The sequence below is a fragment of the Musca vetustissima genome, unplaced genomic scaffold (genome assembly GCF_032173495.1).
Source record: "Musca vetustissima isolate MV318-11 ecotype Yass unplaced genomic scaffold, APGP_CSIRO_Mvet_v1 utg2419, whole genome shotgun sequence".
NCBI lineage: Eukaryota > Metazoa > Arthropoda > Insecta > Diptera > Muscidae > Musca > Musca vetustissima.
The window spans coordinates 57,301-80,225 of NW_026888653.1; the positions used below are offsets into that span (position 1 = coordinate 57,301).

General features: G+C 33.9%; 1 protein-coding gene across 1 annotated transcript; it reads right to left on the minus strand.

The window, feature by feature from the left end:
* Positions 1-5,131: 5,131 nt before the first annotated feature.
* LOC133336552 (sodium- and chloride-dependent GABA transporter 1) lies at positions 5,132-22,612 on the minus strand. Its single transcript, XM_061544835.1, has 5 exons — positions 22,397-22,612; positions 9,208-9,439; positions 8,541-8,686; positions 8,339-8,475; positions 5,132-6,954 (listed from the first exon to the last, which is right to left on the minus strand). Exons 1-5 carry the CDS (start codon positions 22,535-22,537, stop codon positions 5,133-5,135), a joined length of 2,478 nt encoding a protein of 825 aa, XP_061400819.1. The 5' UTR covers positions 22,538-22,612; the 3' UTR covers position 5,132.
* Between the last annotated feature and the right edge of the window lie 313 nt (positions 22,613-22,925).

Genomic DNA, 22,925 nt, shown 5'->3' on the forward strand with positions numbered 1-22,925 from the left:
TCATTATCATATTTAGTGTGTATGTCAGCCGGGGTAAGGTGTCACATAGACCTTTGACTGCCATTTTATACCAAACTGTATATATTTTTAATAAAAACCAGTAAGGAACGTAGCAAAGTCGGACTGGGCCGACTCTTCACCACTTTGGGTATATTCCTCATATATATTCAAACAGACGTCGCCTTTTCGAAAGCATGGAAGCTATGCTATATCTAAATCTGAACCGATTTCAAGAAAACTTTCCAGAGATTAATTTATTTTTTATTATTTATTAATTTCATTAATTTATTAATTTCAGTACGTTGTGTCAATCGGACTAGCTATGGGTCTTTAGTGCACCATTTACTTAATATCCGACGAAAGTATATATAAAAGCTATATGTAAATCTGAACCGATTTCAAGAAAACTTGAAACACGAAAGGTTGTAGTAACTTGAGTACATTGTACAAAATTGTGTGCCAGTCGGCCAAACATTGGGTCTTTAGTGCACAATTTACATTAAATCGGACGAAAATATATATGGGAGCTATATCTAAATCTGAACCGATTTTCACGAAACTTAGCACACATCATTCTGGACCTAATTCAGTACCCCATGCCAAATTTCGTGTAAATCGAAAGATATATATGGACTTTGGAGTACCATTTACCTTAAATCGGACGAAAATATATATGGGAGGTATATACAAATATGACCCGATTTTCTCACAACTTGGCACACGCCATTGTAGACTTAATTCAGTACTATATGCAAAATTTCACGCCAATCGAAAGATATATAGGGACTCTGTGCCCTTTTTACCGTAAATCGGACGAAACTATATACGGGAGCTATATCTAAATCTGAACCGATTTTCATGAAACTTGACACACATCATTCTAGACTCAATTCAGTGCACTATGCAAAATTTCCTGCAAATCGAAAGATATATAGGGACGTTGGTGCCCCTTTTACCTTAAATCGGACAAAATTATATACGAGAGCTATATCTATATCTAAATCTGAACCGATTTTCATGAAACTTGGCACACATCATTCATGACCTAGTTCAGTACTCTATGCCAAATTTCGTGCAAATAGAAAGATATATAGGACTTTGGTGCCATTTTTACCATAAATCGGACGAAATTATATACGGGAGCTATATCTAAATCTGAACCGATTTTTCCCAATTACAATAGGGTTCGTCTTTGGGCCAAAGTGACTTGTGCCAAATTTCATCCAAATCAGATTATAAATGCGACCTGTACTTTGTTTACAATTTAACATCTACAGACGGACGAACATGCATAAATCGACTCAGAAAGTGATACTATGCATATCTCGTTTCCTTTTACCTGTTACAAACATATGCACAAAGACATAATACCCTGTACCACAGTGAAGGGTAAAAAATGATTAGTTTTAACTTTATCATTATTTGGTTTCATCGTACATTGACCGACGAATCAATCGTTTTATTTATGACTTACCACCCTGTAATAAGTTTGATTCCAATGTTCCATTTATGTGAAATCGGCTGAAAATATATATGGAAACTATATCTATACCTGGCACGACTTTAATCCAATACGCTATGCAATATTTCATGTAAAGCGAACAGACATAGGCTCCTTCATTTGCACCATATCTACATCTGAACCGATTTCAACAAAATATCATGCAAATAGAACAGGATCTTGGTGCACCATTTACATAAAATGAGACTAAAGTATGTATGTGAGCTATATTAAAATCTGAACTTCAATACGTTATGCAAAATGTTGTCTTACATAAAATCGGACTAATCTATATATGGAAGCTATACCTAAATCTGAACATCAATCAGGACCTAATTCAGTACTCCGTGAAAAATTTTTTTTCTCAATCGGACAAATATTGGCAGTATGCTGCTCCATTTATATAAAATCGGACGAAAATATATATGGGAGATATATCTAAATCCGAACCTATTTCAACAAAACTTCACGGACATCAACCTGTAGTAATTTCAATACGCTATGCAAATTTTTGGGTCAATCGGACAAACATTGCAAGTATGGTGTTCCATTTACATAAAATTGGAAGAGTCTATATATGAGGGATTATTTACGTTTCAACCGATTCCAATAAATCAGGACCTAATTCAGTGTTCTGTGTAAATTTTCTCCAATATCAATAGGGTTCATCCTTGGGCACAATAAGTGACCTGTACCAAATTGTGTACACTGTGGTACAGGGTATTATGTCTTTGTGCATATGTTTGTAACAGGCAAAAATAATCGAGATAGACCCATGGTTCCTTTTGAGAATATGCATAGAATCACTTTCTAAATCGATTTATGCATGTCCGTCCGTCCGTCTGTCTGTCTGTCCATGTTAAATTGTAAACAAAGTACAGGTCGCATTTATGATCCGAATTGGATGAAATTTGGCACAGCTCATTTATTTGGTTTAAGGACGAACCCTATTGAAATTGGGAAAAATCGGTTCAGATTTAGATATAGCTCCCATATATATTTTCGTCCGATTTAAGGCAAATGGGGCACCAAAGACCCTCTATACCTTTCGATTTGCATGAAATTTGGCATAGAGTTCTGAATTAGGTGCAGAACGATGTGTGCCAAGTTTCGAGAAAATCGAGTCAGATTTAGATATAGCTCCCATACATAGGTTCGTACGATTTAAGGTAAATGATGCACCAAAGTCCCTATATATCATTCGATTTGCACGAAATTTGGCATAGAGTACTGAATTAGTTCCAGAATGATATGTGCCAAGTTTGGAGAAAATCGGTTCAGATTTAGATATAGCTTCCATATATAGTTCCGTCCGATTTAAGGTAAATGGTGCACCATAGCCCCTATATATCATTAGATTTGCACGAAATTTGTCATAGCGTACTGAATTAAGGCTAGAATGATGTGTGCCAAAATTCCAGAAAATCGGTTCAGATTTAGATATAGCTCTCATATATAGTTTCGTCCGATTTAAGGTAAACGGTGCACCAAAGTCCCTATATATCATTCGATTTGCACGAAATTTGGCATAGAGTACTGAATTATGTCCAGAATTATGTGTGCTAAGTTTCGTAAAAATCGGTTCAGATTTAGATATAGCTCCCATATATAGTTTTTTTCGATTCTATGTAAATGGTGCACCAAAGTTCCTATATACCTTTCGATTTGCATGAAATTTGGCACAGCGTGAATTAAGTCTAGAATGATGTGTGCTAAGTTTCGGAAAAATCGGTTCTGGTTTCGATATAGCTCCCACATATACATATATATTCGTCCGATTTTACATAAATGATGCACCAACCTTCTAATGTTTGTCCGATTAACACGATTTTTTGCACAACGTATCATGTTGTGACTTGAATAACTTTATTGCGTTTTGTTGAAATTGATGTAGATGCTGTCATAGCTTCCATATGTATTTCGAATGAATGTCTGAATGAAATTAAAATTTTTTACAGTGCGGCGACCGAATAGCATGTATTAATTTTGCTATAAGTCTTTTTTCATAAATTTGACCCATGGTACGAAGTCGACTTTAAATCTGCCCGAGTGAAATTAAATTTATCATAGGTTGCAGAAAGACTTGCGTATGTTCCTTGGAAGGGATACATATGTACAAGATACCCAAAGTGGTGAAGGATATCATATAGTCGGCCCAGTCCGACTTTACTGCTTTCCTTACTGGTTTTTTTCTGTTTTTCTGGTCGCTCCAGAGGCCGCAAATATGGCCCAAACACCACGAATTTTGGAACGGAGAAGGGGATCGGGCCAAAGAATAAGCATGCCTGTTTTGATAAAAATCGGTCAATATTTAGCGGGTCAAATGGACCCTGACTTTTGACCCACTGTGAAGGAAATCTGGACATGTAAATAGAGGGGCTGTACTGATTATTACTAACATTTGTATTTGTAGTTGTACTGATTATTACTAACAAATATCGCGAAATATTGCCCAATCTCAAAATATAGAACCACAGAAAGTTAGATTTTCATAGAAGTTGTGTAGGGTATCGTATGGTCGGCCCAGTCCGACTATACTGCTCCGCTCACTGGTTTTTGATCTATTGGCGGTATTTTCATGAAATTGGTGTCATACGAATGGCAAAAATTTGTATATTTCAAAATATATTCCTATTTTCAAAAATATGAATTTAGAGTCGATTTACAATGCCTGGCACGATAACTCTCGAAGGGAATAACCGATTTCATCCTAACTTCGTACATCGTATTAATATAAATTAAGTAGTTCTCAATGAGCGGAGACCTTAAAATAAAAATAATAGTTTTTTTTGTTTAAAATTTTTTATTTATTTCTTGTTGTTTACTCTTCTAAGGAAAATACATTTTGAGAGCCACACAAAAAAGAATTGTTTTTTCTGTATTGTGTATGAATCGTTGTAATTGTATGCTAAAGATTATAGTGTAAATATGGATACATTTCATTTATAAATATTCTTAAAAAAAAAACAGAGCTGAGGGAAAACTTTTGGTTTCTTAATTAATTTTAATTATTTACACTAATTAGGTTGTTGGGCTTATAAACAAATGCAAAAAGAAAAAAAATATGATAAAATTTAAAAAAAAATCTATATTTATATATGGTGGGGAAACAAATTAACAAATAATTAAGTGGAAAAAAATTTGGTATAATTAAATTATAAATGACGTACAAAATTATTGTTAATTTAAAATTTTGGTAAATGCTCCACTACAACAATAATTCATAATTGTGATTAGCATTTACGAGATTTTATTTTCTTATATAGAATTTTACATAGACTAACTATATACACTGATACATATATATAAATATGACTAAATAAGGACTGAATTACAAATTAATGACTTAACGAAAAAAGGAAATTATTTTTTACTAGATTCCTAGGTGATATGTTCTGAGGAGGGTATGAGGGAAGAGAGGGTCAGAAAAGTCTTTACTATCTTTGATGCTTAGATATTATCTTATTTTAAATTCTTTATCAAATTTATTTATTTTTTTTTATGTACAATTCATTTGGAAATGACAACTCCATTTCATACAAAAACTAGATTCGTTGTTTTTATTCTTAGCTTAACTTAAATAGCTTATTGGAAAATAACTAACTGATATATATTAGGTCGAAAAGAGAAATCACAATTCCGTTGAATATTCTTGAGGATTCATGGAGAATTTGCGCCAACATATGTGATCACCATTATCATCGTTAATGGTCGGTGGCAGCTTCGAGGAAGAATTTCGATTATTTTCCAATTTATTGGCATTTTGGGAGTTCCGCTTACCCGAATGCGGATGGTGGTGCGGCTCTTCTGCACTCGTTCGTGATGTGGGATTACGTGAGGTGGCGTACGAAATGGACTCATTGGATGGTGTAATTTCAATGCGTGTAGCATGTGAACCCTCTTCGGAGGACATACGTCTAATATAGACAATTTCTCGATGTTTTGGTGTATCCGGATTGGTGCTGCGCAGTTCAACTTGTCCGCCTTGCATGTGATGTGATGGATGTTGCTGATGGTGATGACTGCTGTTCGCGTAACCATTGACATTTATCTTCTGTTGTTGTGAAGGTGGCGGCGGTGGTGGTGCATGTTGCTGATTCCGAGATCTATGCGAATACCTCAACGGCTTGTGATTGTCATTGTTGTGAAATGGCACAAATTGTTGCGAAATTCCCGGAAACTTATCCACGCTGATATCCTCCTCTATGGCTGAATCGCCAAACACTGAACCACTATAATTGGGCGAACTGTTACCCGGTGTGGACGATTTCCAGTGCTGTTGTGTTGCTCCATTCGCCTGGCCATTGGCATACTTGCCCGATGTGGAATATTGGCCCTTTTTAATGGAATGGGTATAGTCACGGGTGCCACGTCGTCTCAAAGTGAAATCACGTTGGCCGGTATCTTGACACACTGAACGCCATTGTTTCCATGCATGGCGAGCCAACGGATCAGCTGGACCCCATTCCTTGGCCGATTTAGATGCTTCACATATCATACCAAAGAAATTATATTCCACCTGGCGGAATATTTGCACACAAGCAATGAGTAAAATTATGAAAATGACAAACAAGATTGGCGCCCAACGTGGCATTATCTGGGGTAAGATATCATTTTGATCATCATCCGAACACCACCACACCAGTAGCCCTGTTAAAATCGCAGGACATACACACCAGAAACCCAACCATATTTTGAATATGGGACGCCCAATGGAGAACTCCAGATCGGTATAAATATTCTTGACACCATATATCCAAGTGAGAGCAATTAATTCAAATACCAAGGCGGTGACAATCATTGTACCCACAACACGTGAATCCAAAACGCGGGCCACATAAAAATTCGGTGATGATAGAGATATAATGGCCGCCACCAGACCCACCAAACTTATGACATAATTTGGATGCCGCGGTACCAATCTCGTACAGGTGTAGACACCCACAACAATCGACACAAGACAGGCCACCACAACCAAACCATTTATCAGCGATGGCAGCAGTTTAACCCACAAGGCATGCTGAGGTGTATCGTACAGAATACGATCGTATATAGCAGTCAACGGTTTCAGTTCATCAATTAAATATCCTCCATTGGCGGAATGATCGAATTGTATCATAAACAATGTCACCGATATAGCATTGATCAGCAAATTGAAACATAAATACACCACCGATGTTCGTACCGCATCACCTTTATAGAGAAATTTACCCGTAACCATGGGTAAAACTCCCATGCCACAATTCAATGAGAATATGACTTGCATTAGGGCATTGAACCACAGATTACTTTCCAGTAGATATTTTTGGGTAAATTGCCACAGTTCGGGGAAATATGGAACCGAACGATGCAGTGTATTGTGTACTTCCCATGATGTCAGGCAGCAAAGTAGTGTAAAGCCCAGCAGACCCAATGTGAATAATACGCGCCGTACTACACGTCCATTATGTGTGCTGAAAAGGAAGAGAAAAAACGATTAGAATTTTATTAAAAAAAATACGTTTGAGTTTTGAATATTGCAGTATGGGAAAAAACTAATTGCCTAACTACGGATGCAGTCGAATTAAGTGGACCTCCCCCATTCTCGGGGACAACATTTTTTGATTTAATGTGAACCTACACTAATTCAAGAATGTCCCTACAAAATTGCAAGTGAAAAATCTCAAGAACTCTTGAAGATTTAGCCGATTTATTGTGTCAGCATCAAGTAACGGCTGAAGGGCTTCTCAAACTTTAAACGCGTTTTTCTCTAAACATTGGTTTTGCGAATGGCGGGCACGATAACTCAAAAACTAATAACCCAATCGATTCCAAATTTTTACACGTTTCTCTGTGAGTGTATAGCTTTTGTATGAACTAGGATAAAGCCAATCGGTGAAGATCTTCCTTAATTTTTAACATGGGTTTTGGTAAAAAAGTCGACGATTTTCCAACATTTTTTTTACAGGGCCGCCATGTTGTTAATTTTAGAGCGATTTTTAAGGCTCTCGTATAAACTAGGATTATAGACTTCTATAATCCTAGTTTATACGAGAGCCTTAAATGCGCATGCACGAAGTGGGAAGTAATTGAAAACACTACATAAATTGCAATCGTGATTTGAAATTTTACATTTGGCTCCTAGAACTTGTAGTACATATAAAATAGGGGAATATATCGATCCACATATTATTATAGACCAATTTAGGTATTTTCATGTTTTAACTTAGCCTCACATAAATGTGCCGCCCTGTTATAAGTATGTTGACTTTACTAGACTAATTTTCCAAACGAAGTAGATGTAATCTGGCATTTCGGTTAATTGGTGGAACGTAGAACATTTTCAATATAGGTCCATATTTAGACATACCCCTCAGTAATGATTCCTACAAATTTTATTTGTGTTCCACAGTAGTGTCAGAATTATCATAAATGGCCTTAGAAATATACTTTAAATCAAAAAAATGGGTTCGGCCGGACTTTTTATAACAATTTACAGTCACTATGATTGTAAATGTGACTAGGACCTTCAAATTATTTTAAATGGCGTGAATATATGGGGCGTACATTAAACATTTTCTGTTGTTCTTTTATTCTTTGAAAACTTGTAATGTCCAAAATAAACCTACTTCGGGGGCCGGTCGTGTATATGACCAACATGAACCAATATCTGCAAGAAAATTTAAAAGCCTTCAAGATCCCGAATTTTCATCATCGAAGCATACTTCAAGGCGCCGATATCAAACAATTCTGACTTAATAATTTGCGCAGGTTTTTCCTATCCCATTGTGATGCTAATGTATATATCTCATTCGATCCCTATAATTATAACCAAACATATTTTACTTTTTTTCTTACCAAAACATAACGATCATCCATACAGCGACCAAGCCAATAGATAACAGACCAAAATAAAAAGGATTCTCCCAAAATGGTATTAAAAATGTTTTCTGCATACATTCTTGGGCACTGTTATTGGTGAGCATATAACGATCCTGAAAACAAAAACAAAGAATTATTAAATTTACTTGTAATTCATTGAGATTCCATTACAACATACCGATAGGAGTCGTATATTACCGACACATTCACGAAATGGCATCGTATTGAATGAAAACATGCCAATGTATCCGATGGACATTACAGCTTGCAGTGATATCCATACCGTTGATATCCATGAGGCAAATCGACTAATTATACAGGCGCCTTGGAAAAGGAAGAAACGGGGAGAGTTATAAATTTTAATAAAATCAAGATGAAACAATCCGATGTTCGAAAGGGTGTAATAATTACACTATTATAATTAGTTGCAAAATTTCTATAAGTAGACACAAAATAAAAAGAGTTATACTTGCTCTGAAATCGAGCAATGATATCCAAAAAAGGTCGTATGGAATTATATCCATAAGAATATGGGATTTTTATATTGTCTAAAGTATTTTATAAATAATTTCTATGTTTTGAAAACCACAAAGATATAAAATGATAATTGCTGAAAGAAGCGACACCTATCGTTTATATTTCAAAACACATCTATTTTAGCTGTTATTGTAGTTACAAAAACTAAAGCATACTTTCAGGCGCTTTGAAGAAACCCAATTGATTTTAAGGTATTTCACGAATTCGTATATCGTAATTTATAGAAATAGCATAGCTATATTAATTTTTTTTTAACTCTGAACATATTGCAATTAAAATAAAAAAATAATTTCCTTTTTCGTTCTCACCTTTAAATATCGGAGATGCTCGCCACGTGTGTGCTGCTCCCTGTCCCAAAAATTGCCCCACTGATATTTCCAACAATACAATGGGCAGACCGACTAGAAATAGTAGTAAAATATATGGTATCATATATGCCAGACCATATTTATCCAATTCCCGTGGGAAACGTACAACATTGGCATAGGTGACGTTCAAGCAAAGGCACAGTACTAAACCACGAAATACTGAACATTTGGTCTGTAATGAAAATAGAAGAGAAAATGTAAATTAATAATTTTATTACATAAAGAAACATATATAATAATTTATCGGTAAAATATTAAAAAAAAAAATATTTATATTTTGAAAATAGCTTTAAATCGGCACATTGCAATAGGTCTGTGGGGATATTTCAACAATGGAAAATATTTTTGTTTTGTTTGCCATTTTTAAGGCATCTTCATATTGAAGTGACATAAGAACTCTGATTCAGTGGACCTTGTGGCGTAAAATTATGAACAGTGAATACTTGAGCTTGAAAAAAACTTGTCAGAAAGCAGCAAATAATTTACAGTCACATTTAAGGGCCCGTCAAAAAATAGGTGGAGGGCATAAAATATTCAGCAATTAGATATTTTAGAATTTTTGTTAGAGTAACTTCGGGTAATGTGGACTTATGCGTCTAATGTGGACCACCACCCATATGTAAGAAAATGCTTGAAATATGTCAATGCCGTCTTGATAAATGTTTTCCTAATTAGTGAAAACAAACATCAAACTTGGTTTTTAATAAATAATTGCAATGTTGAAAATTTAGTAGTAGAAAATGTAGCTCTGATTACAAAAGTGTGATTTGAACATTTTTAACCCAATTGTCGAATGTTTTTGTAAAATAGTCGAACACTTAGAAGTTATGTGGTTTTCTTGATTTCTTTAACATATTTACGTTCTGTAATTACAATCGGTAATTTTTAATTTTTATTAATTTTTGAAGTCGATAATTATTTTTAAATAAAAATATTCAATGTCGGGTAATGTGGACCACTATAAAAAAGTGGGACCTATTCATGAGCATGAGTTCGAAACATAGACACATTTGATATGCGAGCAGGTATTCTATCCTCGGAAAACTCGATATGCAAAATTACAGGTGCTTCGGTTGGATAATGCATTAAGAACCTTTAAAATACCGCAAATGGAGCAGTACCCTTAAATGGAGGCTATTCCAAAACATGAACCCATATATTTTCGCATTCATTGCTACCCAAGAGTGGAATAAATTTAAATTTATCACAACCAATCCACAACCTACCCTTAACTTACTGATCCTCATTTACCACACATACTGGTCCACATTACCCGCCATGTTATTTTTATTCGCAGTTCAGAGTTTTTTGAAACCGATATAACAATAACATTTTTTATAGACACATATATATAATGACCTAAAGATAGCCAACAAATCTACTATGTTATGAAAACAATTTATTTTTATTTTTTACCGTTGTTACGCCCATAATAGCAATTTGATAGCTGAATATCATATGTTAGATAGGGGGCAGTAAGCCCCTCTATGTTGCTTATGTAGAAGTTCAACTGTATTTACAAAATGGACTGATGTGACAATCTTTGGCCGAGTGACACTCAGGTCGTTTGTTAGATTCCGCTGTTGTGGAAACACTGGGATCTATTGTAGGGATAGAGCTTTAATTTTACCCCTACCAAACTATGTTGTAAGGGTTGTGTTGCGCGACTTCAAGAGTTTGTTATAGCGCGATATATGCCTTCCATTGTCTATATGTTTTAACGAATCACTCTATTATCACAAATGAAATGTCATATCGCAGGGCAAATGCTTTGCCTTTATTATAGAATACAGTAAAACCACTTATTTCTAACGAAATTTGCACATACAACATTTCAAATTTATGAAAGTATGAATAGATTTCGAAATAGCAAAACTTCGTCACTTTTGTATGACACCAATTTTATTCCAAATACCTCCAGTAGTTCCAAAGTTATGATCCAAAAAATCAAAGTCTTAAAATGTTCATTTTCGCCGTTTCTATGTACTTCATCAATGACGCTGCGGTCGATAAATTGTCTGTTCGTTGCGGAGAACAAGGTATTGATAAAGTTGGAATATAGGGGTCTTCATTGGCCAGAACCTGTCCTACATGCAAAATTTCGTGACGATTGGTCCATAACTGTGGCTTGTATCGTGTTTACAAATTATAACTGATAGATGAACGGACGGACACACATGTCTAGATCGACTCGGCTAGTCGATGACGATGGGTATACTTAAAGGTCGGTCTGGGAACAATAAATCGCTGCGTTACAAACACTTGGGGCTGCACAAAGCTACAATATCCTGACAACATCTATTTATACCCTTCACCACACTGTGGTACAGGGTATTATGTCTTTGTGCATATGTTTGTAACAGGCAAAAATAATCGAGATAGACCCATGGTTCCTTTTGAGAATATGCATAGAATAACTTTCTGAGTCGATTTATGCATGTCCGTCCGTTCGTCCATGTATTTTTGTTAACAAAGTACAGGTCGCATTTATGATCCGATTTGGATGAAATTTGGCACAGGTCACTTAATTGGCCCAAGGACGAACCCTATTGAAATTGGAGAAATTCGGCCCACGTTTAGGTATAGCTCCCATATAAGGGTACCCCCCAATTTTCGGTATTTCGAGGTTATTTAGCGCGTTTTTAACTGAATTCGCTGAAATTTGGTACTTTGAGTTCTTATTGGGTAGCAAATCTCCCTACTAAAAATTATAAATATAGGTCCATTTTTTCGGATAGTCCCCATATAAGGGTTCCCCCAATTTTCGGTATTTTGGGGGTTTTGATCGCATTTTCCGAACAAATTCGCTGATATTTGGTACTTTGAGTTCTTAATGGGTAGCAAATCTCCCTACTAAAAATTATAAATATAGGTCTATTTTTTCGGATAGTCCCCATATAACGGTACTCCCAATTTTCGGTATTTTGGGGTTCTTGAGCTCGTTTTATAACTGAATTCTCTGAAATTTTGTACATTGGGTTCTTATTGGGTACCAAATTACTCCACTAAAAATTATAAACATAGGTCCAGTTTTTCTGGTAGTCCCCATATAACGGTACCCCCAAATTTTTGTATCTTGGGGGTTCTGATCGTATTTTTCGACCGAATTGACTGTAATTTAGTACGTCGAGTTCTTATTAGGTAGCAAATCTCTCCACTATAAATTATAAATATAGGTCCATTTTTTCGGGTAGCCCCCATATAAGGGTACCCCAAATTTTCGGTATTTTGGGGTTCTTGAGCGCGTTTTTCAACCAAATTCATTGTAATTTGGTTTTTTGTAGTCGTATATGGTAACAAACCTCCCTCCCTGTATTTTTGTTAACAAAGTACAGGTCCCATTTATGATCCGATTTGGATGAAATTTGGCACAGTTCACTTAATAGGCCCAAGGACGAACCCTATTGAAATCGGTTCAGATTTAGATATAGCTCCCATATAGAGTTTCGTCTGATTTAAAGTAAATTGTGCACCAAACTCCCAATATTGTTCCGATTGAAGCAACATTTTGCACAGAGTACTGAATTAGGTCCCGACTGATGTATGCGAAATTTCTATATCTACAGGATATTGTAGATATTAACATGTCTTTCATTTACCCATAGTGGTGAAGGGTATCATATAGTCGGCCCCGTCCGACTTTTGAACTTTCCTTACTGGTTTTTTTTTAACATCAGCCTTATGGACAATGGAATATGCATATAGTAATATTATTTCCAAATTTAGTTTAATATTTATGTAAACAAAATAATGTTAGGGTGTCACATAGTCTGTCCCAGTATTACCATTTTAAACTATGAAAATTTAATACAAGAAAAGAAATATTTTTATTTTCACAATTTTTTATATTGACACACTTATCAAATTAACATTATACCACCCACGATGTTTGGTTTTGTTTCGAATACAGAGCTCATTAAAAATATTTATGCTGGTAAGTGGGTGCATTGAACCTCATAAATGTAAAAAAATAAAAATACTTAAAACAAAAATATATAATACGAAATAATTAAAATAAAATATAAATTGCTCACGGACACATCGGTACTTTAAAAACTTAATAGAAGAATTCTGAAGTTTTCAATCAAAAAATTAGTAATCCAGATAAAAATATAATTACTGTCTTAAAAATATTAACAACATTCTCCAAAGTGCAATAACAAAAATGTAACAATGGTGAATAATAAATGTATGTATACAAGTATACATATACGCAATAATTATTGTGTTGTTTAGAATCTACAGTTACGAGTAAAAACCCAACATGTTTTTCAAAAGCACCCAAGCAAAGCGAGTTCATAAGGCTTACAATTAACCCAGTTTATTATTAAAAAAAAAACAACACCAACAACATAAACTTTGTCAAGAATTGACGACATTTTATGTTTCTAAAATATAGAAGCTATTAACAAAAATAAAAACAACACAATGCGTTGCTAAACTCTAACTTTAGGCAGCCAAAGAAGTTTGGGCCCAATTCCACAAATTGTCATGCTTGTTGGTTAGTAGGTTTCAGAGATATATTTTTGAAATATTTTAGACTGTTTTTAAGTATTTTGGAAAATAAGCTCTCTTTTCTCTTCTCTTGTCACTTTTCACTCACATCTACATAAGTGGGGGCTATTAATATATGTTTGTGGCCAAATGAAAGGTAACAACACAGTATACTTAACTTTCTATGTCCGTCATACGAAATTACCCAATGCTATTTTTTTGCCATTACTAACTACCTTCTTAATTGACCTAGCATATGGTATGTATAGGCTTTCGCATTTTTGTGATTATTTTACTAATGATATGGGAAACATATTTTTTTGGCTGTTTGTTACTTTTGGTAAGAGAAATATCTTGGATGAAAGGGAAAATGCTAGGCGTAGTCAATAAATGAAATTGAAATTCTTTTTGGATGATTGTTAATGAAGTGAATAGTTTTTTTTCGCGAAAACAATAATGATGAAAAAAAATTAAACATTATGACTTTTTGTATAAGGCGAGAAAACATCTTTTAGTTGACCTCGTATCGTGTTTCAGATTTCTATTTCTTCCGGATCCATTATACTACAGTATTTAGTAATAATTTAAAAATATATATGCATATAATTCTATTTGTAATAGAGTAAGCTACATACTGAGTTTCAGATTATTACCACTTTAGTACTAATTTCCAAAAAAATGGTATGCATAGTATTCTATTTGTAATATTTGTAAGCTACATGCACAGTTTCCCATTTCTGTCGGTTTTATTGCAATATACTATCTATAATTTTTTTTCAATATTTTAGTACTAATTTCCAAAAAAAATACCAATTACATACCAAATTTCAGATATTTATCCCTACCTGTTCCATTGTAGTAAAATATTTAGTACTTTTTAGTACCTTTAGTACTAACTTCCAAAATTTGTTCACACAAATTTCAGAGTTCTACTTCCAACCGTTCCGGTGTAATATAGTTTTAGTACTTTTTAGTACCTTTAGTGTTAATTTCCAAAAAATATTATGCACCTCAGTTTATATGTAATAGCTTAATCCACATTCCAAGTATCAGATAAGTATCTCTTCAGATTCCATTAAAATATAATATTTAGTACTTTTTAGTCATGCGTACCACTTCACTCATCCTAGACAAAGCTACGTACGAAATTTCAAAGTTCTACTTCTAACCATTCCGGCGCAATACAGTTTTTAGTACTTTTTTGTACCTTTTAGTACAAATTTCCAAATCACACACACGCCTACGCACCAAACCCCACCTTTCTAGTTTCTAGCTTTAGCCGTTTCGTCTGGGCGTTGATGATCAGTCAGTCACTTATAACGCAACTCTTTTATATATATAGATAAAATAAATAAACAAAACAAGTTTTTCTATATACCTCGTAAATGGCGTTTCTTTAAGAGCTATAAGGACGTATCTTTGCAAGATAATATTTTTAATTATAGGCCATATTAAGATGATTGATAGTGAAACAAAGAATGACACGTGTGTGAAAAAAATGTTAATAAATATTTTCATAATTTCATTCATTGTTTTTTTAAGTAAAAATGTTTATAATCGTGAGAAAGTCATTGTTATTATTCCATTAATATCAACACTATATTCAAACTTCTCTCTACTTTACCACTATTTGCGCTCTCACTCCCTCTTTTGACAACAAAAAATGTTTCTCCGAAGAAAAAAATGCCATCACCAATCATTGTTCGGCTGTCTCTCAACCCGTTTGGCTAATTTTGCATTCCGTTGCATTTTATTTCAGAAACTATTACCGAGCTCTGCATTGGTGTTATAAAATTCGCATATGTGATTTCCAAATTATATCGATATAATTGCCAAATATAAATATAACATTTAACTTTGTATAGGATTGTTAAAATGACGCAAGACAAAAAATGTAAGTAAGAAAAATCGAGATAAAACAATAAAAGAAGAGAACATAAAATAAAAATTTAAGAATCAAAACGAAAAACGACAATTCCACAGTAGTTTTTTTTGCTCTCTCTGACAGGAAACCAATATTTAAAGTTTTATGAATTGCGTTCATAAAATGACGAAAATCAGACAGACATTGGAACATTTTCTGAACACTATTCATATGATAAACGAATTTAAAAAATTTAATAGTGAGCGGCGCTTGATCAAGGACGACGGTTGTGAAGATAGTTCGAAGTCGCCGTTGTGGCACATAATTTTAACCTTTATGGTCCAATGTTGCCCACAGGCAACAAAATTTTTTAGAGTCCATATTTAATACACAGCTAGTAAATATATATTTTTTGGAATACAAAAAATTTTTATAATTAAGATCTAATTATGGACGACACATATCAAAAGAAAAATTAAAAAAAATAAAATTTTTTGCAAAGTTATGAGGTTTTCAATATAGAGAAGAGGGCAAAAACGGGTACAGTACTAATTTGTGTATACAGTCCAAATTATATAAATCGCTTCGTAATCGAATTGTACGAATTCTGCCATCAAATTTATTTTTGATTCTTTTAAAAAAGAATATAGATAATAATTTAAAATGATTTTTCTGTCGATTTTGCATTTGGTTTTCTTGATATTGAACTTTAATTTTTCCGAAAGATTGTACTGTATCTCCCGAATGCAAGGATGGAGCGATGTGCATATCCTATTTAGGATAGTTGCAAAAAATCTTTGAACAGAAATTTTTTCTAAGATTGCTGAAAAAATTCGGGTCTCAAAGGGTTAATGACGTGCGTGACCTGATATAGCAATATCGTCATGTGACATATCGTAATATAGAGGATTGGAAACTTCTTACACCAGCATAAATTTAAGTTTGTTATTAAAGGGACACGCACGATAGCTTGGCTTCAATAGACTTTTATAAAAAAGCGCTACCTGGTCATGTGGCGACTGTACTGATTTAGTCACGGTGGAAGGCCAATTCTGATAAAAAGCTGAAATAGGTGGATCATATTTCGTAAGGCCCTGACTCGCTCATCAAAAAAATGGGTGGCCCGCTATTTTCGCTGCCAAAAGACATGTTTTAGTCAGAGCGATATTGTGTGTATGTTTTACTAAAACATTCCTGATTCGACTTGAAAGAAGACGTGTAATCACTACAATAACCTGCTATAGCCGCAAATAGAGATTCTAAAGATTTTTCTTCAAGAACTCAAGAATTATCAGCCAAAAATTTATCACGCCATAACTCAGAACTTTACCTATTTTTCCTTCTGGGTTCTTAATGTACTCGCCGAGGGCTTTTCTCCTCATAAGTTGATGTAGCTTAACGTGTGCCAAGTTTCATTGAAATCGGTTCAGATTTATATATATTTTATATTTTCGTCCGATTTTTAGCAAATGGTGCACCAAAGAGTCAAATTTAATCCGATTGGTACAAAATTTTGCACAGAGTCCTGAATTAGGTCCAGACAGATGTCTGCGAAGTTTCATTGAAATCGGTTCAGATTTAGATATAGCTCCCATATATATTTTCATCCGATTTTTAGCAAATGGGACACCAAAGAGTCAAATTTAACGCAATTTTGCACAAATTTCTAAAGTGTTAGTTTTATGAAATCTGATATACCCTATGGCTAAGAGGCTCTCCATTAGAATATATACCTTAAATCTATAGGTACTTAAATATTTCTGCAGTTTTTGGAGGTTTTCTAAATACAAATTTTCAAAATACAATGCGTAATATGGAAGCAACTACAATAGAATGATGAACATGACCATAAAGCCATTCAAATTCCTTAACTCTAAATCGTGATCCTGAGAACTCCAAATAGACACTTATTAAATTATTTCCACTTCAAAAGAACGTCGGCCAAAAACATTAAAAATACGCAATTTCGGGCATTTATTTGACCAATTTTCAATTACCATAATTAATATCGGTGTCAAACCACTACCTACAATATTGCAAAAGTAAGAGTAAATATTGCAACTTCTATAATTTTCTATTGGAAAATAAGAAAAACATTTCCTTTAAAATCCCATGAAGCATGACACCATCATTTTCAAATTAGCAGTGGTATAGAACACAATTTTATGCTTGATTAGCATCAAATTGTTTGCCATTGCCAATGTACAGAGCAACCACAACGTCATCACCATCAATCGCTGTTACTATGGGCTAGCTGGGAAGTGAAAGTCTTTCTCAGTGGCAAACATTAGAAAATTGGCCGTCATGATTCGCACATTCATCAATGAAAAACCCCACATTCACAACAAATGGTAATTACTTCGGCATTAGTACGAAAATATATAATGAAATTAAATAACGAAATATTTTTTTCTAATTTCGTTTATTTTCAATATCAAAATACAAATGAAAACAAAAATATGCATTTAAACATGAGCATGACGATTAAACATCAGCATGTCAGGAAAAAATGTTTGTTTGAGACCGAAATTCATGTTATCATTGCAGTGAAATGTAATACCAATTGCCATGTTAGCCTTATACGGAATAAACAATTATCAAACTACAACAACAATTATAACAACAACACCAGAAAAAACAAACAGCAAATAAACCACAAGAAATGCTCAAACTCAAAAAAAATTGCATAAAAGAAAAATAAATCAAAACAAAATAATTTAAACATTGTGGAAAAGTAGGGAGTTAAGACCAGGGTGGTTCGTTGGCACTCTACACTTTAGGAAAACAATAACTAAAAGGAATAAAAACTTCACAATGATGTTGACATTGCAAATACCTTAAATACATCGGGGCACATATGTCGGGAATGCATTGTAATTGTATTTAAATATTTGTTTATATTCTCAGAAACCCGATATTCACTTAGGTAGAAATATTCGGCTGGGACTTTCAACATACCGAAAATATGGCCTATATATAGGGCTCTCCTATCATCTGAAAACCAGAATTGCCTACTACTACATTAAAGCCACTTCCGTTAGGATATGCTACTAAACCTTGAGAATATCGAAAATGGAATGGTATCGTTATATGGACGCTATACCTAAATCTGGACAGATATATCCCATCCTACAAATACTAGCAATAAATGTAGAAAATATAGAAGCTCGCAATATTTAACATTGCGATCTCTGTCGTTAATTCAACAGACGGACGGACAGACATACTGTCGAACATGGTTTAATTAATTATTTTTTACTCTGATCAAGATTATATGAGAGTCGTCGTAGAAGTGTTTCAAACGAAAGAAAAAATTTGATATTCACCTCACCTTAAAGCTATACTATAAAATACTCTAAATCGAAAACAGAATGTTCGCACTACGACTTATAGCCTAGACAGACGACAGCCTTAATTTGCATTAACAGCCTTAATTCAAATTAATTTGTACATATCCTCATTTTTATGTGTTGTTAATGCACAAAATCAAACTGAATTTATACTGAATTAAGCAATTTCAGTATGGCAATGCTGTAGAAAATAAATTGATTGTTTCAAATTTGTTGACAGCGAAAAAAATTAAAAATAAAGGCAAAATTCAACATTTCTTCAAATTTGGAGCTGTTTTATCTTCATTATAGCTGTTAGTTTTCCTTCCGGCCATGTATCAATTTCAAAAAGATGTAATCCTAAAAAATATTGTAAAGAAATGTCAATATTTTCTTCCTACACACAGACACACAGAATCAAAAAACTGTTTAAATGAAAGAAACTTTGATATTCTGTCTAAATTTTAATTCAAATTAAGAACTTTTTAATGCAAATTAAGGCTGTCGTCTGTCTATGGTATTAGTCAAATCTTGAACAACTTCTCATATTCTGTATGAAAAGAACGTTAAGGCTTCTATATAGAAAAGAAACCTTTGTGACAGAAAACTTGATGGCCTTCTTCATAAAAATAAGACCTTCTATATAGGAGGAAAATCGAATGCTACTGGTCTTCAAAATAAATATTCGTATTATCCTCTATAGAGAAATGCATCTTTTAGAGAAGAAGATCACCTCCTCTTCTGTAGAAGAAGATCGTCTCGCCTTCTATGGAAAACGTCGTGATATTTTACAGATGTAAACCTCATCATCTTTTGCAGTGGAAGACCAACTCGTCTAAAAAGAAAAAGGCCTTCTCCACAAAAAACATTCTCCATACCTAAAAAGAAGACCTCGTCGCCTTCTAAAAGAGATGTCCTCCTTGCCTTCTACAGAATGATACCTTCTCATTCTACGGAAGAAGATCTCTTCACCTTCTATAAAAGTATACCTCCTCACTTTATACAGAAGATTAGAAGTCCTCATTTCGAAGAAGGCTTTTGGATCACCTAAAAAAGAAGTCGTTTTTATCCTCTATGGAAAATTATCTCTGGTCTTTTAGAGAAAAACGATTGATTATATTTTTAGAAGAAGGCTTGCTCCTTCTACAGAAGACTTTCTCGTATTCTACAGAAAAAACCCTTCTCGTCTTCTCCAAAACTGGATCTCTTCGTCTTCTTCAAAAAAGAAACTGTTCGTCTTCTACAGTGGAAAACCTCCTCGTCTTCTTCAGAAGAAGAGATACCCATTTTCTATAAGACCTCCTCGTCTTCTGCAGAAGAAGACTTCTAGAAGATATGATATAATCACTTTCTACAGAAAAAGAACTCTTCGTCTTCTACAGAAGAAGAGCTCCTCGTTTTGTATAAAAGAAGACCTCCCATCTTCTATTGAAGAAGCCCTCCTCCCCGTCTCCTATAGACATAAAGGCTACTGGTCTTCTAAAAAACAAAAGAAGGTCTTTTCCACATCTAAAAGAGATGACCTCTTCACTTTCTACGGAATAAGAAACCCTCATCTACTATAGAATAACACCTTCCTTATTCTAGAGAAAAATCCTCCCCCTCTTGTCTTTTATAGGAGAACAATTCTTATTCTACAGAAAAAGGTCGTTGGTCTTTTATGGGAGGTAACGTACCAGTCAACTATGAAAGTAGACCTACTAGTATTTTTCAGTAGCAGACATTTCCGTCTTCTAGGTAAGATTAACTTGTGGTCTCCTATGGAAGAAGACCTACTGACCTTCTTTAATATTATACCTTCTGGCCTTTAGTTTTATATAGCAGAAGACTTATTTCTTCCCTGAATGAGGAAGAAGAAGTGGGCCTTCTGGTCTTCTATGGGCAGACAAAGTAGACTTCTGTAGGAGCAGTTTTATAGTCTGGACTTCCAGTTGATCTTCTACGGAGAAGAAGATCTATTGCTGCTTTATATAGTTTACTATGGCAGAAGATCTTTTCAACAAGAATATCCTCTAGTTTCTATAGGAAACCCCTCTGGTCTATAAGAAACCCATATGATCTGCTCTAAAAGGAAGACCTGCTGGTTGTCTCCATAATGAAGACCTTCTGTTCTTCTCTACAATAAGATGATATGTATCTATAGGAAAATACCACCTGGTGTTGTAGCAGGAATTCTTGACGTCTATACAAAAAAACATTTTATTTTTCTGTACAAAAAGAGCTTATATTCCTCCTTAGACCTCCTGGTCGTCCATTAAATATGAGCTTGAGATTGATCTTCTTTACAAGAAGTACTTCAGATATTGTGCCATATTGTTTTCTATAAAAGAAGACCTTCGTTATAAGAGGACCCTTTGGTCTGCTCTATTCGAAAGTATTCTAGTATTTTCTAGAAAAAGTCCTTTTGGTCTTCTCTTTAAGAAGATTAACTATTTCTATAGAAATAATGGCAACTGGTGTTTTATAGCAGAATAAATATTAGTCTTCAATAGAAAAAAAAGACTTCTGATATTCGTTAGGCTAACTGATCGCCTATTTAAGATTAACTTTCCAACGTCTTTGTAAGAAGATCTTCTGATCTGCTTCCGTCGCTTGCTTTCCCACGAGTGTGTTTAATGATTATTTATAAAATCATTATCAAACAAATATTACCCAATGTAGGGCATCGCACAATAACAAATGGAATACAACAACAACAAAACAAATAACAAACAAACTACAGTTCGTTAAACTTGAAAAACAAAAAAATATGATTGAAATAATCAACAACAATAACAACATCACCGCGTGGTGTACAACCGACATATTTGCTTTAAAATACTCTATTTGTAGATTTGCATAAATAGATTGATAGACATTGCCACATACATACATATATTTTTACAGACATGTGTATGTACGTACATAGAGCCGGCCAACTATGCCTACAAATGAACTCTTAATGTCAGTTTATTAGTAATAATAAGCGAATATGGATTTATAAGAGAATTGGCTAAAAAAGAATGAAGTGCTAATTATTTATTAGCCATTGCAATAAACGACAGTGGCATAAGCACATACAGTGCACAGTGTTTTAAAGTGGAAAACTGGATAAAATTTTAGAAATAATTTTAAAAATTTATTTTCACATATTGTAATATGAAGTGGGCATTCGGAGAATATCTAAACTTCCAACTACGGTAACAATCATATTCTATTTTTCACATGTTATTTTATTTAAATTTCTAGATAACTAAAATATCGTTTAATTTATTCCAAATCCACTGTGCAGTTTTTGCAAACATGTGAGAAATTACACATAAACAATATTTATTAGCAAATAAGTGGTTGTATATATATAGATACACATACATATTTGGGCCATGTGATTGCAAAATAATAAGAATCTCAACAACAACAACAGAAAACAAAAAATAAGCGGAGAATAAACAAAAAAACTTACTTTGCGATAATAACGAAATGGCACATCCTCATGCACAACATAGAGATAATCCGCTAGATACTTTGTGGTGGGTATCTCCATTTTGGGACAGATTTTATAACGTTTACTGCTCGAGCATAGGAAATTGTCATTTTCATGCATTTGGACACGAAACACTTGTCACACAAAAGAATTTGACCGTTTTTCCGTGTCTGTCCATCTGCTAATGGATGGCTGAAGACTGAATCGATTACGCACGCGTACGCACACACGCACACACTTCTTCGTTGATGCTTACTTTGTAGCAAATATGGGTTATTGAAACTTCTTTCAATCACATATTATTTGAGTTGATATAATGATTCTTTTTATCGATATTTAATTACAATTTTTTATGTTTTACTTCAGTTTTGTTTCTTAACTTTCTTCTCACAAAATCGTGCTAAAATATAAATATATATTTTTTTATTTTATTTATTTTTTTTTTTTTTGAAACCCCTGTCTTGTGAGGGCGTTCCATTAATGTGTTTTTTGTAAATTAATGCCACCA